A 27,315-nucleotide genomic window follows, 5' to 3' on the forward strand; every position below is an offset into this window, starting at 1 on the left:
TTGACCAGAACAATTTCGCCGATAGCTATACATACATGTACGCCAGCAGTTAATAGTTGAAACATACACATCATGGTTTCTGCCATCGTTCTCGGTGACAGTGTCCCCATGGTGACAGAACCCTAAAGTTGCCCTCTGTAGCCTTTGCATTGAGATTACGTGTGGTCCATGTGAATCCCAAGTTAGAGTAGCGCATTCCAGTTGCTTGTTGTAGGCTGCTTGCCTCTCTGCCGTGCAGAAACTAGCTGGCTAGGGTAGTGTTAGAAGACAGTGATTGGCCAGCCGTGCAAGCACATAAAACACACAGTGAGTGCTAATGAAAGACGCTTCTCTCTTGGAAAACCAAGCAAGATGAAAGGCAAGCTACTCTCTTTAAAAGTTAACCTTCTATAGAGATAGTAGGATCACAGCAATAAAGAACAAATTGTGTCTGTGCATGAGGACATGAGTGGAGCTCACAGGCATGTTGACAGAAGGAAGCCAGGCACAAACGACAGTGTGCTTTCTGATTCCACTTGTACAGAGTTTAAGAGTAGGCAAGACTGAACCGTGGCTATGGGCATAAATGATGGTTGCCTTTGGAAATCGTGAATTATTTGCTAAAAAAAGAACTAGGAAACTCTATGCATTCTGTCTGGATGTCAGTTAAAAATAGTGAATTAAGCTATACAGTTAAGAGTAGTGCATGCCACACTGTCTGAACATAGCAACAAAAAGTAAGAAAAAGAAATGAGGTCAGTACAATTGGATTTGCCGTGGGAGCTAATAGGCAAGCTTTATCGACGTTTCAACAGGGAAGTGGCTCAAAGAAAGTGATGCTTGTAAAAGTCCTTACCCTGAGGTACTGTGGAGAATGCGGGAGGCGTGCTGCTGCATCCAGCTCATAGGCGCAGCGTGGCTGAGGTGCTTAGAGAACATAAAACAGCCATGACACAGTGTCCTCCACTTCCTTGTTTTTTTGTTTTAAACAGTGTGTGTATGTGTGTACTTTTGCCTGCACCCGTGGGGGCACAAGCATTCTGTGACACAGGTACGGAGATCAGAGGACAATTTTCTGGTCTTTATTCTTAAAAAGCTTGTATTGTGTTATAGTAGAAAGTTATAGGAAACCCAGAAAACCACCAGGTAAATTTATAGTATTTTAGAAATTTGAGTCTGAACTTAGTTCTGATGTGTCATTTACTAGCCCTGGGACTTCAAGCATGCCACTTACTGCCTGAGCTTTGGTCTTTATCTCTAAAGTGACGGTAACAGCTGCCATCTTTGTTGAGTACAGTACAACACAGTAGGTCTCCAGTAAATGCTCCCTTTTGCAAGCTTGTAACTAAGAGGCAGTACTTTAAAATTCAGATCCTAATCTTACAGGCACCAGCTCTTTGATTTTAAGTAGATCTTGTTTCTTTGAGTCACAAAGAAAAAAAGGGGGGGGGGCAGAAGGAGTAAATTACCTTGAGTGTTATGGTAATTAAGTGAATTAGTAAGTATATCTAGTGTCTAGCACAAATTAGACATATGTGTTAAACACTCGTTTCTCCTGAATGTGGTAGAGCATACAAGTCTGTGGTTCAAGGAAGGAAGCTGTGTAAGCCATGAGGCTGGAACAGGGTGGTGATGGCAGGTAGAGAAAGAAGAGGCATATTATTATGGTTTTGAGTATGTGTGTGTGCGTGTGGGGGAGGGGGGAAGGAGAGAGGGGAAGGCAGGCAGATAGAGACTCACTATGTAGTTTTGGCTGGCCCAGAACTTGCTATGTAGACAAGGCTGGCCTTGAACTCACAAAGATCCACTTGCTTTCCAGATGCTGGGATTAGAGACATGGACCACTAGAGCCAGCATAGTTGCCTTGGCCACTGTTGTGTTACTGTGAAGAGACACTATGACCAAGGCGACTATTGTAAGAGAAAGCGTTTAGTTGGGAGCCGGCTCACAGTTCAGAGGTTTAATGTCCATTATCATGGTGGCAAGCGTGGCAGTGTGCAGCTGGGCTCTGGAGCAGTAGCTGAGAGCGGTATCCTGATCCATAGGCAGAGAGAGAGAGATTTGGGCTTAGAACGGGTCTTTGAAACCTCAAAACCCACTCCTGGTGACACACTTCTCCAGCAAGGCACACCTCTTAATTCTTATAATCCTTCAAATAGTGCCTCTCTGGTGACTAACTGTTCAAATATACGAGCCTATAGGATCCACTCTTTTTTTGTTTTGTTTTTTTGAGACAGGGTTTTTCTGTATAATAGTCCTGGCTGTCGTGGAACTCTCTTTGTAGACCAGGCTGGCCTCAAACTCACAGAACTCACAGAGATCCACCTGCCTCTGCCTCCTGAGTGCTGGGATTAAAGGTGTGCGCCACCATACCTGACTATGTGTAGGGGCTATTCTTATTCAAACCATTACAATAGTGTTCTTAAAAGGGGGGGAAACAAAACAACAACAACAACAAAAAACACACACAAAGAAATTTGAGATAGAAAAGGAAATGTTTAATATATTCTGGTTTTGTACAAAGTATTTATTCCTTTTTTCTTTGTATAAAATAAAAGTAATACAAGCATATCTTTGAATTACATTAATGCTAACTCAAAGGCTTTGTTATATCTTTAATAAAATGTGTTACATGGGCTTGGTTAAGAGCATCTTGCAGGGGATCTTAGTTTGATTGCCAATGTCCATATTGGGCAGTTTACAAGTTTCTAAAGCACCAGTCCTAGAGGGATCCAATGCCGCTGGCCTCTTCCAGCACCTGTGCTCATGTGCCTGTTCCTCCCTGCACACACACACACACACACACACACACACACACACACACACACGTGCACATAATTAAAAGTGAAAATAAATATTTTAAAAATACGTTATTTGGGGACTGGTGGTATTGTAAAGAGATAGAGCACTTAACCTACATGAATAGAGCCTGGGTTCAATCCCCAGTGCTGCCCCCCACCCCCCAAAGAGAGCAGAGGAGAAGGAAAGAAATGAGAGTGGAAGAGGATCATGAAGCAATGCAGTGTTTGTTATTTAGACAGTCCTTAGTAGGGCTGGGGAGATGGCTCAGATACTCTTGCTGAGGACCAGGTACAGTCCTCAGTACCCACAAAGCAGCTCACAACTGTCTGAACTACAATTTCATGGGATCTGACAGTTCTGGGCTCTGTGGGTACCAGGCAAATATGTGGCATAGATACACACAAGTTTGCAAAACATTCAAACACGTAAAAACATAACAATCTTAAAATAAGAAGCAAGATCATTAGCAGAGTAGCAACTTAGATTTTGTTAGGTATCAGTGGTGGACAAGTTTCTTTCCTTGAGACAGTCTCTCTATCTGCTCTGGCTAGCCTGGAACTCACTGTGTAGATCAGGCTAGCTTTGAACTCACAGAGGTTCACCTCTGGCTGCCTCCCAAGTGCTGGGATTAAAGGTGTGTGCCACCATGCCTGGTGTGGGCAACTTTTTAGCTGAGGAAATTTAATTTGCTGCATATTGCTAAGCATTAATATTCACATTTCAGAGTAGAGCTGTTCAGAATGCCTGAGTGAGAGCTTAGATGCTGACTTGTGACAACTTCCAAATCTTGGTGCAGTAGTAGATTTCTTTTGCAATTTCTGTGTTTGACCCCTTCCTCACCCACTGTCTTTCAGATATTCCGAGTGGTGTGCATCTGTTTGGGCAACCCACCAGACACCTTCACCTGGGAGTACCGAGACAAAGATAAGAACTACCACAAGATTGGCCCCACAACGCCCTTGCAGTTTTACAAGGAGCACGTGAAGCCCCTCTTCAACATGGAAGACAAGGTTAGAGACTTCCAAGTGTCTGCTGTTTACCCATAGCTATAAGATTCCCAGGTTAATGTGCACATCCTCTGAAGTTTGCACCTAACAAAAATAGGCATGCTGGAATCACCTTTCCCCAGTGTTTCTCTAGGCCAAGAGTGAGCTAATTTCCAAATCCCCAACCTTCTTCCCTGTCATTCAGGGTCCAGGTCAATCTCAGATACAAAGAAAAATGGTGGTATATTGGAAGTTGAGTATAGGCTCAGAGCACCCTCATCTCCTGGCCTTTCTGGGAACTGTTTGGTGTTCCTTCATTCTTCTGTGTCTGTCTAGCAGGATGACCAGGGCCTCCTTCCCTGTGGGCTTTTAATCCTCTTCAAGAAAATTGCATGGCCACATAGGCACCTCTTTTGCACTTTGAGGAAGGGCCTGTAGCAGTGTCCCATGAGTGGTGCCTTATATATGTACTGTGACAGAAATAATTTGTGGGCAGTTTTTACCAGTTTGAGAAAGCTCTCAACTGTGCTTTTTGTGCTAATTAGAACATGCTGCGCCCTTCTTCACATGTATTTTGCCAGTTTTTGCTTATTTGCTACTTTTACCTTGTGGCTGTAGTGTTTATTCTTAGTAGTCAGAGGTGATGAGCTTGTTGTAACCATAGCAACCTAACAGGGAGGGTTGTGTCTTACCTCACATCCTTGGTCTTGTGCTCTAATACACATGTTCTTGATCTCAAAGATTTGTTTTGTGAATGACCCACGGCCCCACCACAAGTACAATAAACTGTACACAGTAGACTACTTGAGCAATATGGTTGGAGGGCGAAAAACGCTGTATAACAACCAGCCCATTGACTTCTTGAAAAAGATGGTTGCAGCCTCCATCAAAGATGGAGAGGTTAGTACTGCCTTCCATTCCTGTGCTTTCCACTTGGGGGTTGAAATGGCTACTGCTTTCCTTTTCACTGCTGTGGTTTATGTTGACTTTCTTCTATTTCTAGGCTGTGTGGTTTGGCTGTGATGTTGGAAAACACTTCAGTGGCAAGCTGGGCCTCAGTGACATGAATGTGTGAGTGCACAGAACTCAAAATAGAAGGTTCTTTGTGGGTTGTTGCTGTGGAGTGCACTCGTGTTGGAAATGCCTCTGCTGAGGTTCATCCAGACGTTGAGGTTGACCGAAGAGTGGGTCTTTGTCTGCATCTGTGAAGTTTGTAGCTCCTGGCAGAGACTGCACACGTGTAACTGCTGTAACCCAGGAAACCAAGATCACACTTGAGCAGAAGTCACTGTTGTTGCTAAGATGCTGTCCTCTGTGGGAAAAACACTGTGAGCACGCAGTGGACCACCTGAAAAGCTGCTCGGCACACCTGGGGTGTAGTGAGAGACTTTCCAGAGCTCTTTTTATTGATTTTTAAGTGTTTTCTCTTGCCTTGATGCCTTGCATATTTTCTCTTTAGGACAAGTTGGGCTAATTTATATATTTTCTTTAAATCATTCTCCCTTGTCTTTGGTGACACTGAGGGTCATTTCCAAGCTAAATCAGACAAGATTCCTCAATTTTTAAAAAATATCATTTTAGGAGCTGGAGAGATGGCTGTACATGGTTAAGAGCACTTGCTTCTCTTGCAGAGGACCCGAGTTCAGTTCCCAGCTAATGTCAGGCAGCTCACAGCTGCCTGGATCGCCAGCTCCGGGAGATCTGTGTTCTTTTCTGGCCTCCATGGGTACCTGTAGACATATGGCGCATACTTACACAGTCACGTACATTCAGTCATTGCCAAAATAATAAAATATATCATTTTTTGTTTACTCATAAATAATTGTCACTAGTAGAAAGTTGAGTAATGTCTTGATATTTAACAAAAAGAAACTTCTGATGGTGAAACTTTTTGGTTTTATATTTGAAATTAGTCTCCAATGTTTTAGTACTTATATATTTGAATTTCTCAGTCAGAACAAAATGTCGTGGCACAGGATAACTCCTGTAATCTCAGCACTTGGACAATAGAAGCAGGAGATCATGTGTTCAGGTCAGTGGCTATACAGTGAGTTCAGGGCCAGCCTGGGCTATATGCCGCCAAATAAATAAATTCCATAGTCAGTGATTTGATTCAGAAAGTGGGGGGGTCTACCAACTTGAAAGAGACTATTTTAATAAGAAGTTATTTCAAAAGCTTTTTCATTTTTTAAAAAGAAAGTTTGTTTGCCCATAGTGGTGGTGCACACCTTTAATCCCAGCGTTCAGGAGGCAGAGGCAGGCCGATCACTAAATGGGAGGTCAGTGTAGTCTACATAGTACTTTCCAGGACAGTCAGAGCTCTGTAGAGAAACCCTGTCTCAAACAAACCAACACAAAACAAAAAAAAGGGAAAAGTTTCCTTGCCAGAATAAGCACAGATTGAGCTTGTCAACACTCACTTTTGCGAGTTTATATTTGGTGCTCTCATATTGTCCTGCATACTATAGTGACGTTAAGCGGTGGGAGCTCGCTGAGCCTGATCCTGTGTGTGCTGGTGATGTGCAGGGCTGCTCCTGTGGCGCTGTCAGGCTCCCGTGACCTCCACCCTCACATGCTCAGGCTGCCTGCCCTCTCAGTTTATTCTGCTCTTCTCTTTACAGCTATGACCATGAGTTAGTGTTCGGGGTCTCCTTGAAGAACATGAATAAAGCTGAGAGGTTGGCTTTCGGTGAGTCACTGATGACCCACGCCATGACCTTCACTGCTGTCTCGGAAAAGGTAGGCTCCCCAGCATGTCACTAATGGGTCCATTGATGCACAGGTGGCTCCACACTCTCCTGCAGCCTGTCAGGCAGGCAGAGCCACAGTCACTCCATTTGATCTCGGTTGAACATTAGCTTCCACATAAGATGTTCCTGTAGTGGGAATAAAAACAATAATACACTGTGAGGAGGAGAATTCAGGTCATCAAGGAACAAAAAGATGACTTCTTTTCTGTAATTTGTAAGGTCAATGAAAGATCCTAGGAAAGTATGTCTTCTAAGAAATTAAAATAGTCATATAGAGTGTCTGTGTCGATGGCCTTCTTTGCCTTGGTCATTCAGATTCACAAGTTACTGCCGTATACCATACTCTGTGGCTCCATGCCCATCAGTGGATCTGCACACATTGGGATGCAAATGTTCTGAGCTCTGTGAATGATAGCACTGCTGTTTCTTGGATACCTTCACTGCTAAGGTCCTGTTCCAGGCTGTAGAGTGCTCAGGAGCAGAGGAGAGAGGCCTGAGCTACGTCAGTTCCTTAGCCTCCCAAGCACACCTGCTTCTCCAACACCGTCACCAGAAAGGCACCCACGGCTAATTACCAAAGTTACTTTAGGAAATATTTTGTAGTTGTTTTTGTTACACTGCGCACTAAATTTATGATCCTTATAGCATTTAGAAACATCTGGCATATATTGTTGTGCGGACTTTAGCTATTCTCCCAGAAGTCCTGGTATTCCTGAAGTATTTGTCTGAATTATTTTGTGTACTCTCTAGGCAGAACTGAGGGTGGGATGGAGCTTTTATTGTATGCCTTCCTTCCTTCCATCCCTCACTGTGTCCCAGAACCTTGTGCTCTCATTCAAATCCAGATCTTAGCTGGTTGTGGCGGTGCATTCATTCCTCCAGCCCTGGGGAGCCGAGTCAGGAAGCCTGAGTGGTACAGCCACTAAAGATCCTGCCTCAAAATGGAAGAGTCCAAAACCCAAACCTAACCTTGGCGTTTTAGTTACACTTATAGAAGTTATAGAGTTTGGTCTGTAGGTAGTAAGACCCAAGACGGTCTCGGTTTTATGAGTTCAAGTGCAGTGTCGTGTAGGAAGCACTCCGCACTAACCAGCAGCCTGTGCTCATTCCTGACCCTCCTGTGCTTGTCCTAAATAGATGCAGAGGTGAGCTCTCACAGCTAGGAAGCTGTTTCCTCTCCATTCCATAGCTAGAGAGATTCCCCACATCAAGATATAGACAAATGTGTCATGCACTTGCCGTTGCTTCTGTGGATTGAGAAAGCCATTCAAAAGATACATGTATGCAGCAGTACACTCCTGCACATAAGAAATTTCTTTAAAAGAGAAAGAAAGCATTTGCCAAGCATTGTAGCTCATGCCTGTAATTCTAACAGCCGAGAGACAGTCGGGAGGATTGCCATGAGTTCAAGGCCAGCCTGGCTAGAATGTGAGATCTTATTTCAAAACCAAAGCAAAACAAAAATATAAGAAAAAAAACAAACTACCACTAGGAGTCTTTGACCACTAAAACTAGTTTGAACTATAATGTAATAATACTACTGAGATAAATGCATACTGTATTCCTATTGTCCTTCTGTGCTGGTGAGGTGACTGAATCTCTATGATGCAAGACTGTGTATGGTTCTGTGTCGGTGCATGATCTAGAGGGCAGCTTGGTTTAGGTTGTGCAAGAGTCCACTGTAAAGTAACGAGAATAGCAAACATGTTCAGGCATCTGCTAACAAGTGAACAGATTTTAGTCTGTGTTTCAGAAGAGGCCAAGTGAGATTGCGTTGGGCAGAGAGCGAAGGCATGCATTTAATAAACCGGGCCCAGCATGGATGGGTTGGTGCTGCTAGTGCGGGTGTTTGGTGCCTGGGGTTTGTTTGTTGGGTGAATCTGAGACCTAATAAGTGTTGGGGTGAGCAAAGCCAGAGGAAACCGAATCCCACGTGGCCACTGCTCATCTGGCAGTGATGTGCAAGTGGGAGCTGACAGATAAAATCATTGGAAGACAACACAGGGGCCAGGGCCTTTCTCATGCTACAGAGATGTCAACTGTTCTCACATCAGCAATGTCCTGGGTAAACATAAGAGAAAAATATTGTCCCCAAAAAGCGCCTGCTCTTTGTCCCTCTCTGGTCTCTAGTAAAGACTGTGATGAGGGTTATCATGGAGAGTGTCACTGTCTCTTTAAGAATATGAAAACCGAGCTTATTTTATTAATGAAGACAGAAGAGGGAGAACAGCCGACCTGACTGAGCTTTGTTTATGAAATTGCTTTTTATTTCTGCTTTGCCATTCAATCTCTTATATTAAATCCAGTGTTTATGTAACTGAATCAGTGAAAGAACACGTTTGGACGGTATCATTACTTAGGTTCCCTAAATAGAAAACTGAGTATCATTATGACAACGGTTTTGTTTTGCTTTTTAAAAGCTTTGGCCAGGTCTTAAAATCATTCCTAAAATTAATGCATTGGGATGCCTTTTCAAAGCATTTGAGTGAAAGCAGGAGTCCCTGGGGGCATCTTTGTGCTTTGAGGAGGTGGCTCTCTCCAGCCACTTTTACTTGGTTGCAAGGCTCCAGCTGAGGTTGTCAGGCTTGGGTGTCAAGCACTTTACCCGCTAAGCCTCCAACCAGCCCTGTCTGTATAGGTTAGAAAATAAAGGAGGAGATAGCAGGGGTGGAGGGTAGGTGGGGAGGGGTGGGGGCAGGGGGGCGTGGCTCAGTGGGTAAGAGAGCTTACTGCTTTTTACAGCACCAGACTTCGTGTCCCGACACTCAGCATCAAGGGGCTCAGGAACTAACTAGCTGCTTGTAACTCTAGCTCCACAGGGTCTCACATCCTTTGGCCTCCGAGGACACCCACACATATGTACACAGACACATACACAGAAAAAAATACAGATCTTTGAAACAAAAAAAAAAAAAGGAGGTAGTGTTTATTGTTTTAGTATGTTTTTACCCTCAAGAGATTAAAATATTGACGTGTCTCGTTGGTGATAGGAAATATATGACCCTGCTCACTTAGTGTATTCTGAGTAGCTTGAGATGAGTTAAAATGCTGTGACATGGCTGGAGACCCTCGGTTCAGACTGTGTGTTGTTTGCTTTCTGGCAGGATGATCAGGATGGCACATATGTGAAATGGCGAGTAGAGAATTCATGGGGTGAAGACCATGGCCACAAAGGTGAGGCTCAACTCCTAACAGCGCCCCAGGGTCTGCTCTGCTCTGCCACTCTGGGCAGAAAGCTGTGCTGGTGCACTCAGTCCCTCCTGCTTAGCTGTTCTACAGGAAAAGAGCAGCAGGCTGTGGTTTGCCCCAGGGTTCCTGTGGCCCACATGTGCCTAGACTCCCAGGTTGAAAGACCAATGTGTGTTGTTGTTTGTTCCAAACGTCCTGCCCCTACAGGACTGTAACAGACCCTCTTTGCTGAATGGTGGTGAGTCCACTGCAGTGTACTTGGTATGTGGCATTTCATACATTTTTATCACAGCACTCGCACATTAGAAAGAAGCCTTCCAAGAGAGAGAATGGAACTGACAAAAAGAAACTTCTGTAGGGATCTCTTAGGATTCTGTTATAAGTTATGAAGTCTAAAGTTACCATTTAAAAATTTTTTATACTGCAAATCCAAACCCTGGTAGAAATCAGAATAGGTTACAGTGGCAAATCTAAACAAAATTACATAGGTATATACAGGCTGCAGAAAAAATTTAAATACAGATAAATAAAAAACAATTAAGATTCTAATCAATTGCTGATTAATAGTCCATGTTCTTAGAAACCTTGAGACTGTTTTGATGATACACAAAAGCCTTTGAAAGCAGGTTCTTATGCTTTAAAGTCTACAGCTTCAAGCTGAAAATGGGGGCTGGAGATACCGCTCAGCTGTAGAGTGCTTGCTTAGCAGTCGCTCCTCAGTGTGGGCAGCAGCGGGGAAGGTGAAGGGGGAAGAAAAGGGGGAAAGGCCTCGAGGCACTGCCCTGCTACCTCAGCAGAGGGACTGCGAATTCAAAGTCAGCCTGCACAATTTAGCGAATCCCTTTTTCAAAACCAAATCTCCCACAGTGGGATAGGGATATAGCACAGTATACAGTGCTCTGCCTGCATGTACACCTGCATACCAGAAGAGGGCGTTAGATCACATTGTAGATGGTTATAAGCCACCATGTGGTTGCTGGGAATTGAACTCAGGACCTCTGGAAGAACAGACTGTATAAATGCTGGGCGTGGTGGCACATTCCTGTAATTCCAGCACTAAGGGAGGCTGTGCAAATATCTGTGAGTTCAAGGCCAGCCTGGTCTACAAAGAGTCCAGACAGCCAAGGCTACACAGAGTAACTCTGTCTCGAAAAACCAAAAATAAAAAGTTTATCATTTACAGCTGCCTGGCAGGGGAGAATCACCAAGGTGTTTTCCCAGAGAGAGGCTTGTCCAGTGCGCTCGGTGTGCTGACCCTGCAGTTTCCCCGTGCAGAAAACCCAGCTGCATGTTCAGTAGCTGTGGGAACTGTGTTCATGCTCCTTTAAAGGGGATGCTGTGTAAAGGGCTACTTGGAGCAACCCTAGAATACTGGCTTCAAGTCATATTTTTTCTTGCTTCAGATGAACCTTTCTGGCTCCTGTCTCTTCTTTGCAAATGGAGTTAGTTACATCCAGGAAAAGAACTAAAGTTCTAGTTGGGTTTTTTTGGCATTTTCATTCTGTGACGTCACTGGGTTTTATGTGTATAAGGAAGGATGGACACTCGTAAAGCTGGAGGGTGTTGTGTGTCTTGTGTGGCACATTTACTATTCTGAAGCTAAGGACTGCTCCAGAGAGGATCCTGGGCACTTTGCTAAGTCCCCTTCGTTGGCACCCTTTTGCCCTGTTCGGTGTGGTAGGCTTTACTTCTCAGGCTTGCAGCCTTTGATGGAACTGGGTTCTTCATGTCATGCTCTCGGCAACCATGACTCCTGAAATCTGCTGCCAGCAAAGGCTGAATACTTTTTTGGTTGTTGCTCTCAAATAACTAAAACGCCTGAGATTGTAGAGTCAAAAATACAGAGATTGAAGCTGGGCGTGGTGGTGCACGCCTTTAATCCCAGCCTGGTCTACAAAGTGAGTTCAGGACAGCCAAGGCTATACAGAGAAACCCTGTCTCGAAAAACCAAACCAAACAAAACAAAACAACCCAGAGATTGAGTGGGGGGATGAACAAGGAATAGTTCATTCAAAGCCAAAATAAATTATTCTTGTTTGTTTCTTGGTAATATCCTTTCAGACTAAAAGGAAGGAAGGAAAGCGTGATCTAATTTTCTTGGCACACTTGGCCTTTGGAGAGTACCTAGTGTGTTATTCTGCAAGGTCGTCCCCTCTGTCATCTGGCTGGGGGAGGCAGGACCCTGGGGCCCTGTAGATAACATTGTTATCAGTTTGTTACTCTTCTCTTTGGGATTTCTGTCTGTTAAGATCTGTGTTTCTGAAAAGCAGCTTTGATGATGCAAGCTGGAGGTAAACAGCGCAAGGATGCCTAGGCAAGCTGCCCTGGCTGTGTCTGGGACTGGCTTCAGTCTTCTTCACTGGTCGCGTCCCTGGCGTTTCCTGCCCAGAGACTACTGTGTAGGTTTGATAACCTGCTCCACAGAGTGGGCAGAGGCTGCTTCTGACCGAGAGAGACAAGAGGAGGACTTGCTTCCGGCCTTGCTGCACCAGTTAGGCCACTTCATGCTAGTGAGAGTGAGTGTGGTCTGCTGCGCTGGAGTTAGATGCGTGTTGGGCAGCAGCATCCCACACAGCTGTCCTCCTCCTCCGCTGCCTGAAGTGCTGGCCTCATCGGATCCGTCTTTATGGATCACACCAGAAATGGATCTCATAGTGACGCAAGGGAAGACACTGTGGGATTGGCCGCCTTGCCCTTAGTTTAAAAAGGTGATCTGGTGAAACATTCTGTAAGCTATTTAGAAGTTTACGTTTGAGGAAATAGTGGTAGTGGTAGTAATTCTAGTGCTTGGGAGGTGGAGGCAGGAGAGTTAGGAGTTCAAAGTTATCCTTGGCTACATGAGACCTGGTGTCTTAGCCTAAGTACTAAGATTACATGGAAAAGTAAAAGAGAAATGCAACTCTTAAGCAGAGATAGTATTTCCAATTCTGCAAATCCTCTTCATTGGATGACAATCTTTATCTTTTTTATTGTTGTTGTTAAAGATTTATTTATTCTGTATACAGTGGTCTGCCTGTACATATTCCCGCTGGCCAGACGACGGCACCAGATCACATTATCGATGGCTGTGAGCCACCATGTGGGTGCTGGGAATTGAACTCAGGGCCTTTGAAAGAACAGCTGGTGCTCTTAACCTCTGAGCCACCTCTCCAGCCCGACAGTCTTTCTCTTTTAAAATTGTCTCTTATTGAGCTCTGCACGGTGGCGCATACCTGTGATCAGTTGCTTAGGGAGGCAGAGGCAGGCAGATCACTGTGAGTTCGAGGCCAGCCTGGTCTACAAAGTGAGTCCAGAGCAGCCAAGGCTACACAGAGAAACCCTGTCTTGAAACCAAAAAAAAAAAGTCTCTTATTTTTCATTTTGTGCCCAGATGAGTTTTGCACATTCAAATTTTTTTTGCATATTTCAGATATATGAGCTTTTGAAATTATTTTAAACCACGTTTTTTTAAATCTTCCAAATAAACTTACTTGTTCCTGATTTCATTTCAGTAAAATGTCCAGATTTCCTCCTAAAAAGGAACCTTGTGATTTGGGTTAGAGAAACTTCATCATGCCCGGTATTAATCAGAAAGAAACTTGCCATTTTGTATTATGTCCAAGGTCATGACCAGCAAGTGTCTTACTGGCTGGACAGCACAGGACTTTGAAAACAGTACATTCAGGGTGCTACCGCAAAACTCACCGCATCCCTACCGTCTTATATTGTTGAGCCGTGCATTCTGTGTTGAGAACCATGATTATTGGTTCCCAGTCACAGATGCTCGAAGGGCCCTGCAGGCTGGTGCTTCCTCTCCGCCCTCCCAGCAGCACCGCTGGCTGCTGCCCCTGAAGGTGTGCTAGTGTCTCTGCAGCTGTAAAGGACGCCATGAGTAGAGCTGGGCTCAGACTGTGTATCCAGAGTTACTGAGTACACCATATTTCTGTCAGAAGTACCCAAGGTAGGCACCTGCCTTGAAGATTGGGTGTGCTGCTGCGTGTGTGTTCATTTCACCACATGGTGCTGTTAGGCCGCGAGTGTGGCTGCGCCTGTGCTGTGTGCAGGTTGCCTAGGATTGGCGCAGTCTCATAGATTCCTCAGTTGTACATGACTTACAAAGGACAGCCAGTATTTGCTGGTATGTTTAGGGTTCTCTTTTTAGATTTATTTATTATTTATTATTATGTTCAGTGTTCTGCCTGCATGTTGCCTGCACACCATAAGAGGGCACCACATCTCATTTTATATGGCTGTGAGCCACGGTGTGGGTGCTGGGAATTGAGCTCATGACCTTTGAAAGGGCAGCCAGTGTTCTTAACCTCTGAGCCATCTCTCCAGCCCCAAACTTTCTTTTTCTGAGACAAGGTGTTCTGGATTCCCTTTGTAGACCAGGCTGTCCTCGAGCTCACAGTGATCTGCCTGCCTCTGCCTCCTGAGTACTGAGGTTAAAGGTGTGCGCCACCACGCCCGATACCAAAGTTCTCTTTAGAGCTCTATAAACTCAAATAGTATAAATTATGTGTGCCGTGCAGTTGAGCTGGCTGTAGTGAGAGCAATGTTATGAGCAAAGGCAGAGTGCCCTGGCTTCCTGGATTGGTGCAAGTTTGTTCCTTAGCTCACGAGTGCTTTACGCTTCTCCGGGGTTGGCTGACTTAGTTACCACTGGTCACATCTGACGGGTTCCGTGCTATGAGAAGGACTTTTCATTGCTTGTCCTTAATAACTAAATGTCTCCATGACTTGGGTAACGAACTAGGACATGTGAGTGGAGCTGAGGATGCCCAGGCGGTCCGGTTCGGTGGTGCTTCCTTACTGACACACGGACTTGAGAGGGCTACCGTTGTAGGCCCAGCACCTGCCGCACACTCAAGGCGTCAAGCCTGTAGCCAGGCATCAGCTTCTGAGAGAATTCCTCTCGTAGTTAACAAAATGTAACATGTGTATTTGTGCTTTTTCCTGTAAAAGAAATGTGCTTTGCCTCATGTAGTGTCTGTGCTGTTTTAAGGGTGGAGGTTTTAAGCACAGAATCTGGAGCCAGGCTCTCTGGGCACCTCCAGGGGTCCCACCATCCATTGGTTGTGCATGGTATTCAGCCTATCTGAATGTAACTTTCTCATCTATAAAACTGGCCTGTCTAAATTTCTGAATGTAAATATCAGAATTTTAGATGCACCAAGATAGGAAAGATGTTTTCTTCAAGGTTGCCAAATACAAATAGCCAAAACACTATGAAGGTAATATTTATATGATTCCTGATTGTGTCATGGTTCTCCGTGCTGTAGGTAGTTTTTTGTATATATCTTTAATAACATAAATGCATATGTAAAAAATAAGTAAAAAGCCGTATCAGAGGGGACGGACTGGCCTGTGACTGTTATGAAGCGCAGAGGAAGTGCCACAGCCTCGGGTGCTGCCATTAATGCTGCAGACTGATGGGGCAGGAGCGTAGGCCCACTCACTTTCTTGTTCAGAAAAGACTAACTTGCCCGTGGATCCAGCTTCAGGGCTTTGAGAGTACAGATCTCAGTGTGATTGCCGCTTCATACCCAGTTACTGGATAGATGTCCCACAGCGGAAGCTGAGTTTCGTGAGAAAAGGCAGTAAAGATGGGTAAACCTGGTGCTGAGGAAAAGCCATTAGCAGTGACGTCAACTCACATTCATCAGTGAGACGCAGAGACCCGTGCACAGGCGGTGATGGAATGAATGCCCCGACCCTCAGAGGGATTCATACTTAATCTCCTGGGACCCAGGACAGGATCTGAAGAGCGCTGTGCTGTGACAGAAGTGGCATTCATGGTGTGCTCCTCAGACTGTAAGATACGGGATAAGTAGACCGAGAAAAGCAAAGAAGATGATTTCCCCAAGAAGGCGGGTGACTGGAGACAGGAAGGGCTGGGGTAGCACCTCAGTGGGGGACGGCGGTGCCAGCACTGTGTCCTGTGTGCCAGACCAGCATTCAGTGTCTTCTGGTCTAGTATAGTGGTGGAGGAGCTGTTGAAAGTGAGATGGTTGAGGGTGTGTGTGTGTGTGTGTGTGTGTGTGTGTGTACACAACATGTACAGGGTAATAGGATGGTGAATACGGAGAGCGACCCAAACTGTGGCCCTCAGGAGGTCTCCAGGAGGAGATAGCTTGATGAAGGAAGTTAAGGCTTCTTGCCAGGGCCGTGGAGAGGCTAGCTCGGGAGAGCGTGCCTCGGAAGGCAGCTCTTGGCATTTAGAGCATGCCATGGACAGGCCAGAGGTGTGCAGCCAAGCAGTAATGTGGCCTGTCATCCAGGGGCTTGCCCTAGGACAAGTAGTTTGGGGGACAGAGAAAAGCTACCTGTGAAATCAGACCCTTGGGTAGAAAGGATCCTGGCCTGGCCCGGGCACATGTAGTCTCAGGCTGGCGTGGCTTTCATCCGTGGTCCAGGGAGGGAGGCTCAACCCCTGAGGTGAGTAGCTGTCATCTGGGCCACTTAGGGTAGGATGCTTCCTTGGGAAAGGCATACTTTTGCTTATTGAATTGTGTTATATTTTTAAAAGTATAAGTGGAGCCGCCGGGCATAGTGGTGCACGCCTTTAATCCCAGTACTTGGGAGGCAGAGGCAGGAGGATTGCTCTGAGTTTGAGTCCAGCTCTGAGTTCGAGGCCAGCCTGGACTACAAAGAGAGTCCAGGATAGCCAAGGCTAATACAGAAAAACCCTGTCTCGAGCCCCCTCTCCCCTCCAAAAAAAGTATAAGTGGAGCCAGTGAAATGGCTCATTAGGTAAAGGCCCTTGCTGCCACCCCTATACTGAGACTGACTCCTGGTACCCACATGATGGAAGGGGAGAACCATCTCCCACAGATTATCCTCTGACTCCTGTACAATGGCATGTTTGCACACTCAAATATATATAATTTAAATGCTTTTAAAGATACCCAAACAGCTCTTCCTCCCTACTGTGTTTGCTGTTTCACCATGCCCTATTTTTCCTGTGCCTTTAGCAGGGGCACCTTACCATCTCTAGCCTTTGTGTCTGAGAGAAGCCACAAGTAATATCCGGCTCTATGTATCTCATCTGTTATCAGCAAAAGGTTCATGGACCGCGAATGTGTCCTCGGCCCAGCCAGATGTCTGTGTCTGGTCTGGAGGGAGAAGCAGCTTCTTAGGTCACTGTCCGGGTGACAGCCATAGGTACAAGTGGTTATTTGGTTACCTCTCTCTGCCTTTTCTTTTTAAAACATTAACCCATTATCCAATCCCCTAAAGATGCTTAGAACACATGGCGACTCTGTTGTAGTTGTAGTTGAGCTGGGGTCTTGCTATGAAGCCCGGGCTCCTTGTAGCTCACTATATAGATCAGGCTTCCCTTGAACTCATAGAGATCCTCCTGCCTCTGCCTCCTGAGAGCTGAGATTAAAGATGTTCCCCACTATGCCTGGCTGTATGTGTGTTGTAAAATATAATTCTTTTGATAGATAATAGAATTACATTGTTCTAAACTCAAGATAGCAAAGGCACATACATGAACCTGGCTCCTGTCTCTGTCACCTCCTTTTCCCTCTACTTCTGAGTTACTATTTAGTTTGTGCCGTGTCCTTTAGCTTAGAAAGTGCAGTTATGTATGTAAATCTGCTGCCGCCTTTACTTCGGCCACAGCAGCACAGCATACACTGCATCCCTGTCGCCTTCTCTTAAGCAGCCTGTCCTGGATTCATTTCCATGTCACCATCTCTGATCATCTGGATGTCTCCGGTTTGTTTAACCAGTTCCCTAGCTAATGGAGCTTTGTTGGATTAACAGTATTCCCTATTTCAGACAACATTGCAATGGGCTATTCCATATACAGTGTGTGAAACAGTGTCTGACCCCATTGCAAGGTTTTAACCCAAACTTCACATAAATACCTACTGTGTATCTACCTGCCCGGTGAAGTCCTAGAGATGGCTGTGGGCTCGTGAAGAGGACAAATGCATGCGCAGCTTCTCTGCATATTGCCACATTCTGTTCCGTAGTGCTCACCTTTGTAGCATTTGGCCTTGAGTATCTAGCAGAAGTGGTCAACAGATGGTCTGCTCTTGATTGCATATATTTAAGCTATCTCTATTTGGTTAGGAATTAGACTGTGTCAAAGTGTTCATGACTGGCAAGGGGTTTGTTTGTTTGTTTGTTTGTTTGTTTGAGACAAAGTTCCACTGTGTAGCCTTGGCTTTCTTAGACCAGGCTGGCCTGGAGCTCACATTGAACCACTTGTCTGTGTCTCCCCAGTGCTGAGCCACCACGCCCGGCTCTTGTTTGTTTGTTTTAATTAAGACTGTTTCTTGTATTTTCTTAACCCCTTACCCTAATTTCCCCCCTTGTATTTATGTTTCATTATTATATAAAAAACTTTTTAAGCATAGAGCTAGAGTTAAAAACAAAGATTGGTAAACACAACCTCGTAAAAATAAAGGAATTTTAATAGGCTATAAAATGTAAAGTAAATTAGAAGGCAAAATGCATGATATGGCTGAGCAGGGTGTGGTGGTGCACGCCTTTAATCCCAGCACTCAGGGAGGGAGAGACAGGTGGATCTCAGAGAGTTTGAGGCCAGCCTGATCACAGAACCAGTTCCAGGACATCCAGGACTGCACAGAGAAACCCTGTCTCAAAAAATAAAAAAGTAAAAAAAAAAAAAAAAACAAACGCATGAGAGGAAGAAAGTTTGCATCCAGAATAAATGTATAAATAACAGTTGTAACTGATTACTGTGAAAAAAGCAAACACTTCAATTGAAGCTGAGCAGAGGATGCCGGGAAGATGGCCTAGTGAGTAAAGAGCTTGCCGCACCAGCATGTCAGCTGAAGTTTGGATCATAGCTAGCACCTGACAGGCACAGAAAGGGGTTCTCTAGAGCAAGCTGGCTGTAGACTAACCAAATTAGCGAGTGCTGGATTCAAGTGGCAGACCCAGCCTCAGCATAAAGGTTGAGGAGCAATGAGGAAGACATGGGCTGGAGAGGTGGCTCAGAGGTTAAGAGCACTGGCTGTTCTTCCAGAGGTCCTGAGTTCAATTCCCAGCAACCACGTGATGGCTCACACCATCTATAATGTGGTCTGATGCCCTCTTCTGACCTGTAGGTGTACGTGCAGGCAGAGCACTGTATACATAATAATAAATAAATAAATATATATATATATATATATTTTTTTTTTTTAAAGGATGACATTTGATGGCAACCTCTGGCCTCCATGTGCACATAAGACCCTGCACACATACTGCACAGAGGTGCACACAGAGGGATAAGGGAGGTCAGAGCTCAGATAATTTATTGCCTTTCTTTTTGTTAAGAGTTTTAAAGACTTTGCATATGTGTCTCTGTGTGTCTGTGCACATAGTACAGATGCCTTTGGGGGCCAGAAAAGGGTACTGAGTCCCCGGGAGCCGCCCAACATGGATTTGAGAACTGGTCGCAAGTCCTCGGAAAGAGCAGCAGGGGCTTTTAACTGCTGAGCCACCTCTCCAGCCTCTATTGCTTTTCTTTCTAATTTCTTCATACATGTATTTGTGTGTGTGTGTGCGCGCGCGCGCGTGCGTGCCACAGAATGCATATGGAGCCTGTTCTCTTCTGCCATGTGAATTCCAGGCATCACACTCAGGTGGCTGAGCTTGGCAGCAAGTGCTTTTCCCCACTAAACTATCTTGACAACCATCAGATGAGAGAAAACTTAAAAAGGGCTCAGCTGGATCCAAAAGACAGTTGGCAGTTACATATACACACTCTAGTAAAGACACGTGGGGATTGAGAATGCAGATAGAGATTGAGTTTCAGAAGTATTTTTAGTATCAGGAGTATTGTTCCTGAGCATGAAAATCAGCCACAGTGGTAGGGGGTGGATGACTCAGACAGACGCGACACTTAGAAGTGAGAGTGAGACAGAACTTCACGGAGGAGAGGACTGGAAAAGCAGTGTGTGCCGCTTGGAGTCTTGGCCGTTGTGGTTACCCCTTAGGACGCAGGAAGCCGTCTCCGAAGCAGCGGTGTACAGTGTAATGGGCTGCTCCTCTGGTGGATATAGGTAGTTCTTAAATTATCTCTTCCTCTTCTTACCACTTTTTAAGTGGCCAAAAAGTAGTAGAGCATTTCAGGTATCTGGGAGAGAACCTGGGGCTCATGGTGTGACATACCATTTAGTTACCGTTGTGTGTTGGCGTGTGTATGTACAGTACATGTACTGTATGTGGAGCCATTTGTTATATACAAATTACAGAGAACATGTCGCTTATGTCTGCTTTACTCTTAAATATCTTACTAAGTTGCTGTGTGTTCTTTGCAGTGTCCTCTCAGTAGCTGACATGTTCTGTAAGGTATCTCTCACTCTGTCTTAGGCAGTTTGGAACACGAGATAGGCAGGCTTTAGTTTCCCTTCTGGGCGCCTTGCTGTACCCCTGAGTTAGGGCCTCGGGTAACACGTTGGGTCCCTTAGGCCAGCGGAGCTGGACACAGTCCCCAGAGCAGAGCTGGTGACTTGTCTCACTGATATTGTGTATATACGCAGAGGCTCTTCATGGAGGTCAGGCCAGCCTCAACTGTGCGCTGCTCCTCTCTGTGCTGGGATTACAGGTGTGAGCTACCACACCTAGATTAATGACTGGCTTCTTACCATATTGGTTTTTTTTTTTTAATAGCAAAATAATAATTTACTACAAATTGTGAGTGAGGTGAAGTATATCTTAGAACAAAGATGACAAAGAACTAGAAAATATATCTAATTCACAAATGGTAGAGTTGGGGCTGGAGAGACAGCTCAGCAGTTAAGAGCATGAACTTCTTTTCCAGAGGATGCAAGTTCAGGTCTCAGCACCCACTTCAGACAGCTCACAACCTCCGTAACCCCAGGAGGAGGAGATCCAACTTCCTCCTGGCTCCGTGGGTCTACACTCGGGTGTACATACCCACACATGCGTATAAGTAAAAATAAAATAAGCAATTAAAATGTGTATGTTAAAAAAGCAAATGGTAATATTCTGTTTTCTTAATATCATCTGCAAGGTTTAAAGCACAGACCCCTCACAGAGTGTCAGAAAACTTGGGTGAGTGCTTCTGTCCCTAACCCAGCTGTCTGGGCTCTTCTTCATCTGAGTCTGTGTCTACACACGTGTGTGCAGCCTTATCCCAGACCACGCCTGCCCCCACGGCGGGGATTGTTTGCCTGTTTTATTTTATCTGCTCAAAGAGTGTAAATAAGACACGAATGCTTAAGTGAAATTGTATTTCCTGTCAGCTTCTTTATACGTTGTCTCTGTAAATGTTAACTCTGCGATCCCAGTTTGCTGTTCTTCCTTGGGCTGGGAGCTGAGCCTTCAGTTCAGAGCCCTGCACCCACCGTCTGCTGTGTGTGCCCCACGGCGCCCTGGGCCTTCAGCCTCTTCTCAGCACTCCTGGCTTCAGTCTTATTGATCCTAATCTTCTCTGTAAAACTCTGAGACATGCGGTGTCAACAGTTGGAGCTGCCACGTCTGTTATCTGCCCAGGGTGCAATTACTTGGCAGCTTTCACACTGTGAGGGTGTTGTGGGCCCCCGAAGAATTCATATCCTGCAGAGAGAGGCTAATCAAGCCAGGTCCTCTTGGCAAGGACATGGAAAGGGTGGGTGGCAATTGATAGGAGATTTAATTTGTGAGGACTTAATATGATCTGCTTTTGGAACAAGATAGTGCAGATGTACTTGCTGTCCATTTTCTCTGGGCTGTCTTTGGAGATTCATTTGATTGTGCGGCGATAGCATTGTTAGAAGGACACAGGACTTTATTACAGAGTTGCCTCCATCCTTTACCTGCCTTGCTGCCCGTGCTCAGCCTGCACTATGGTGAGGGGAGGATCTAATGTCTCAGATGGTGTGGGGGGGCTTTTGGGATAGTCTTACTTTGTAGCCTAGGCTGGCCTTAAACTTGCAGTAATACTCCTGCCTCAGCCTCTTAAGTGCTAGAGATCCAGGCGTTAGCAAGTATGCCTCTCTTTGACAAGACAAATGCTGAGTTTCTTATGAGTGCGTAGTAAGGTGTAGCGGGGGTGGAATTGAGCAGCATGGATACGGTAAGGCCTTGAATAACAGACAGAGCAGAGTCAGAGGCCCAGGTGTGGGATCAGGACAGGTCAGAAGCAGCACAGGCCAGGCACTGCTCCATGCTGCCTCTTTACCTGCCATTGGAAGAAGCAGCCCTGAGTTAAAGGGTACTCACCACACTCCTGGGGGCACTTGTGTACGTGTGTGTATGTGTGTGTGTGCATGCCTGTGTGATGCTAAGGACCGGAACCCAGAGTCCATTGCTCCGTAGGCAAGTGCTCAGCACTGAGCTGGGTAGAGCATTTTCTCATCATGGGCGATCTTGCTGGCATGCACATGTGATCGAGCTGCCGCCTCCTCTGTCATCTCCATCCTTACTTTTTGAGGCATTGTTTCTCACTGAACCAGGAACTCACTGTGGCTGGCCAGCAAGGCCCTGGGGTCCACCTCTCTGTACCCCCGGGTCATGGTGTTAGGAGCTTGCCATCGGGTGCTGGTGATCTTAACTCATCCTGAGGCATAGCCATCTCCCTAGCCCAAAGAACTGTTTAAAACTTAATAATAATTCACATAAGCAAACTTAGGGCCTTCAGTTATTTTCTTAGATCTGTTTATTTAATTTTGTGTGTAGGAGGGTTTTTCTTGCAGGCATGGTACTGACTGCACATCTTCTGTCCTTGGGGGTCAGAAGAAGGCACTGGATCCCTTGGAACCAGAGTTACGGATGGTTGTGTCACCGTGTGGATGCTGGTGACCCAAGTCCTCTGCAAAAGCAACAAGTGCTCTAAACCACTGAGCCGGTTCTCCCGCTTTCTTAAATTATTTTAAGATTATATAAAATAGTACTTGAGGCCAAAGAAATTTGGAAACTGCTTAACTAGGAAACTCTTTTGGTTTGTTTGGTTTGTTTTTTAGGAGGGGTACTTATGTGTGCGTTCCTTCATTTGTCCCTGGGTCTCTGTCTGTGTAGTGTTTGCTTTGTTATGTTTGTGTCAGGTTCTCATGTGGCCCAGGCTGGCCTTCCCTTGAATTCCCTGTGTCGCAGAAGATGGCTTTAAAAGCCTGTTCCTCTTGCTTTCACCTCCAGAATGCTGCTGCTAGAAGAGTGTGCCACCACAGCTGGCCTTAGGGGGTGCTCTTGGGAGAAACATCTGTGTCTTCTCCCTACTCTTGGTCCTGGGTTGGCGTGGAAACCACTAGGTTTACATTCATAAACAGAGGAAGGCGGCTAAGTGTCGAACACAGAAGTGCCAGCCGCACCTGTGGGTAGAGGGCGCTGTTCCTCACAGGTCCTTTGGTGTGCTCTGCGTTCCTCCCCAGCACTGTGACCATGCTGTTTCTAACACACACACTAGTAGTCTCTTGTTTTCACTTTTTTCTGTATACCGAAAGTGCCTTAAGCAGAGCATTTGCCCACATGAGCTTGAATTCAGGAGTTATGGTCCTGGAGAACTTGTGTGGCCCTCGTAAAGCCAGATGAGAAGAAGCAGGCTGCTGGGTGGCTACCCCTAGTCAGTTCCCACAGAGGGGCCATGCTGGGAATGTGAGCCACTGGCCACTTATCCCACGTCCCCTTTCAGAAAAGCAAGGGCTGTGTGATCACTTAGAGCCTGCGCTGGCCGCACTGCCCTAGAGATTAGCCCTCCCAGGGCTGAATACGAACCACACACCTCACTGACCTGCTGGTGTACAGGCCAGCACTCGCCATCAGTGGGGCAGCACAGGGTGAGGCAGCACAGCCATAGGGCCTTTATGTTTTACCAACGTAAAAACCCAGCCATGCCTATCCTGTCTGCTTCACAAATGGCTTGTGAAACTGGAACTCAAATGAGACTAGAGGTTAAAGCTGGAAAACTTGTTATTTTTGTAAAAGGCCAGTTTGCAGGAGCGGGAGGCTCTTTGCTCTCTGCCTACCCTCTGAACTTAGGAGTCTCTCCCTCTCCTCCAGGTTACCTGTGCATGACTGATGAGTGGTTCTCGGAGTATGTCTACGAGGTGGTGGTGGACAGGAAGCATGTCCCAGAAGAGGTGCTGGCTGTGTTAGAGCAGGAGCCCATTGTGCTGCCGGCGTGGGACCCCATGGGGGCGCTGGCTGAGTGAGTGGAGCTGCTGCCTCCAGCTCTTTCCTCCTCCCATGGGATCGGACGCAGCTGCCAAGGACAGATCCAGGGACGGAACCAAAGTCACATGGGTGGCTGTTCCCGCAGGACACAGTCAGACTCTTGGGTCTCCAATCTCCTCCAGGAACCTCTTTGGGAAAGATGCTTTATGCTGAAACAAAATATTCATAAAGGAAAAAAAAGGGGGGGAACGATCGGGTCACACTGTCTGCTCTCCTCACCTCCGACAGCTCAGGGTCTCGTAGCGTTTTAACTGGATGTAAGTGTCCGACTGTCACGGTCTCCGTGTTTGTAAGCTGAGCTGTTGAGGTGTACGGAGAACACACGGGCCTGTGCTCCTTGTTCCTAGAGTAGGCTGGGGGAGGGTTAGCTAGGATTCGAACTCTCAACGCTGCATGCTGCCTCATAGGTCACTGTCCTTCCTACGTGGCAGTCACTGAACTCAGCTTCATGTGACGCTAACAGCTGGAGAAGGGAAGGTTGATCAAGGTCTGACATGATTCCTTCCTGTTCTAACTGGGGCACGGCTGCACTTGGGCCAGATTAAACAGAGCTGACAGAAAACGGGGGCTCCGCTGTAATCACTGGGGGCGCCCCATTGAGCGATTTAACTTCTGCCTCTGCGTTGAGGGTTGGGTGGGGAGAAAAGTGACGCTTTCTTTCTGATATCTCGATGGTGCTGAGAAGCTTTTGAATAAAATACTTTGCTAAATGAGAATAAACCAGCGTATTTGATCTGTAAACTTAAGAAGTGTTTATTTAGCTACAAATGGGAGCAGCCAAATGGTTGCGGTTCTTCAAAGTGAAGAAACAGGAACAGAGCCGCAAGCCTCGACCCCAGCCTGTGGCTCCCACCCTCACAATCCACATGGCTGCTCTTTGCAGGAGCAGGAGGCTCTTTGCTCTCTACCTACCCTCTGAACTTAGGAGTCTCTCCCCTCTCCTCCAGGTTACCTGTGCATGACTGCTCCATCACCCCACCCAGGTCCAGTGTCCCTACAAGGTGGGGGCTCTGATGGTCTTGCCTGAGAAGGGGCTAAGGAGAATGGGTGGACAGACTGCATCTCAGTTTTGTTGACCGCTGAGCAGAGCCCCCATTTAGCATTTACATCAGCATCTGCACCTCAGAATTTTCTGGCTCCCCAGAATTCTTCCCAGCCCTAGCAGGGGATGTTGTTTGTGATGGTACTTCCCAGGGTCAAAGTAGATAAAGACTCAAGCCTTAGCCAGCAGCACGTCCACAGTAGTCAAGTAATCCTATTCCAGAGAGAGTCCACCTCTACACACGTGGAGCCACAGCCCTGAAAGTACCAGTCACCTCCAAACTGAAGCCAAGGAAACCAATAGCTAACGTATCGCCACTGCCATACATACCAGGAGCATGGAGTGCATCTATGAGGTGGAGGATGGTGGCTCTGGTAGTGAAGGGCTGAGTCAGGAGGATTGCCAAGAGTTCAAGGTCAGCCTATGATACATAATGAGTTCCAGACCAGCCTGGACTAAGAGCAAAAGCCTGTGTCAAACAAGTTGAAAAAGATATGGTGAGGCCAGGCCTCGGTGGCGCATGCCTGTAGTCCCAGCACTCGGGAGGCAGAGGCAGGCAGATTGCTGTGAGTTCGAGGCCAGCCTGGTCTATAGAGCAAGTTCCAGGAAAGAAAAAGGATATGGTGAGGGGAAAAAAATATGTTAGAATTCTGTACTCGATAAAACTGCCTCCCAAGAATGAGATTAAATAAAGGGCCTTTTTTACAGAAAAGAAAAAGAAAAAATGAATTTTCCCCAAAAGAAGGAAGTGATCCAACACGGGAGGTTTAAAATGAATCAGTAAACAGAGCAATGGGTAAATAACTGGTCATCTAAACAAAATATGGCTGGCCGAGTCAAGTTCAGATCCCTATGGGTTTGGGACCAGCCTTTTTTTATATAGCTAGTTCTAGGCCAGCTACATAGTAAAACCCTGTCTCAAAACAGCAAGCAAACACCCCCCCACACACACACACAGGAGCAGCATAGGGAGGAAACTGGAATTGATGTATGGAAAGTCTGACCACATAGGGAAGATGAATGCATTAACATTAGATATTGGTGCGTTAAACATGTTAACTTCCTAGGAAGTAAACATAAGATAGCTCCCAGACAAGGGTAAATAATAAGAAAACACAAACCAGACCGCAGAAGACCAGAGAGGGCCAACGTGACAGCTCAGCTGAGAAAGGTGCTTGCTGGGCAGGTGTGACACCTGCGCTCAGTCTCCAGGACTTGGGGAAAGGAGGACCACATGAAAGTTGTCCTCTGGCCTCAGAATGGCATGTGCGTGTCTGTTTACCTGTACACATCACACAACATCCTATGCATACCACACAATAATTAAAAAATGTGAAGATTGGTTAAATATTAAAGAGTGGATAAGGGTGGGGGCAGGGGGAGGAAAGAGCACGCATAGAATATCAAAACAAGATAAAGTGTATGACCAGGTGTGGTGGTGGCTCAGCACCTGGGAGGTAGAGGCAGGAGGATCTCTGTGAGTTCAAGGACTGGTGTGTAAATTGATTTCCAGTGTGTAAATCTATTTCCAGACTAGCAAGGGCTACCCAGTGAGACCCTGTTTCAAGAACAACAAAAAGGGAAGAGCATCTGACATTGTCAGTAAGTTATAATTAGTGTAAATGGAGTAAATGTTCCTTTAAGGAATATTTAATTGCATTTTTTGAAGGAAATTGAGCTGTACACTGAGTATAAGAGACGTGGGGTAACCTTCTATATAAAATTGCATAGCCAGGTATAGTAGTGCACACCTGTAAGCAAAGCACTTGGAAGGTGGAGGCAGGCGGACCCAGAATTCAAGGCCGTCCTCAGCTACATAGCCAGGAACAATCTAGCCTGAGCTATAGGAGGCCCTTTCCCAAAAGCTCTTATCTGGCAGTGCAGTGTACTGACAAAAATAAGTGTAGTGAAACTGCAAGCCATAAAATAGGGGCCATTTAGACTAAGCCATCAGTCCAACCCCAGGGTGTTTACTTATACAAGTTGCACTGTGACTGCCTCCATGGAGCTGCGTAATGTGGCAGCCCTAGAAAGGCTGAAGCAAAAATGCCCATAGAGATGGGCTCAGTGCAAGACTTTACTCAGATTTCCAGAAAAATATGATGACGGTGCTCCTAATTAATGTCTCAAAATTCACAAAAAACCGAAAGCTATATGAAAAAACGAGTAATCCATATCATAATGGAAGTTTAACAAATTTTGTGGTTATCACCAGATCAAACAACAGAAAGTTGGTGAGTATGTAAAAGATACTGTGTTTGGTGTGTTTGCTGTCCTATCAGGGTTACCTGAAGGTCTATTGTCCCTCAGCTGCACGTAGCTTTTAAGCACATGGGGGACTGGTTTTTTGTTTTGTTTTGTTTTATTCCTGTCACCAAGGATTGAGCCTGGGGCCTTGACCTAGCAAATGCTGTCTACTGAGCTGTGACCACAGACCGCATATGAAACT

General features: G+C 45.9%; 1 protein-coding gene across 1 annotated transcript in view; it reads left to right on the forward strand.

The window, feature by feature from the left end:
* The window catches only part of BLMH (bleomycin hydrolase), a 41,520-nt gene extending 16,976 nt beyond the window's left edge, over positions 1 to 24,544 (forward strand). Inside the window, exons 7-12 of the mRNA XM_084802817.1 lie at positions 3,636 to 3,791; positions 4,509 to 4,667; positions 4,771 to 4,838; positions 6,389 to 6,506; positions 9,622 to 9,691; positions 23,651 to 24,544. Of these exons, the coding sequence (XP_084658943.1) occupies positions 3,636 to 3,791; positions 4,509 to 4,667; positions 4,771 to 4,838; positions 6,389 to 6,506; positions 9,622 to 9,691; positions 23,651 to 23,802 (723 nt within the window). The 3' untranslated portion in view covers positions 23,803 to 24,544. The remainder of the gene's footprint in view (positions 1 to 3,635; positions 3,792 to 4,508; positions 4,668 to 4,770; positions 4,839 to 6,388; positions 6,507 to 9,621; positions 9,692 to 23,650) is intronic.
* The last annotated feature ends 2,771 nt before the right edge of the window (positions 24,545 to 27,315 follow it).

Source organism: Acomys minous (assembly GCF_964271855.1).
Source record: "Acomys minous genome assembly, chromosome: 12".
Classification (NCBI taxonomy): Eukaryota; Metazoa; Chordata; class Mammalia; order Rodentia; family Muridae; genus Acomys; species Acomys minous.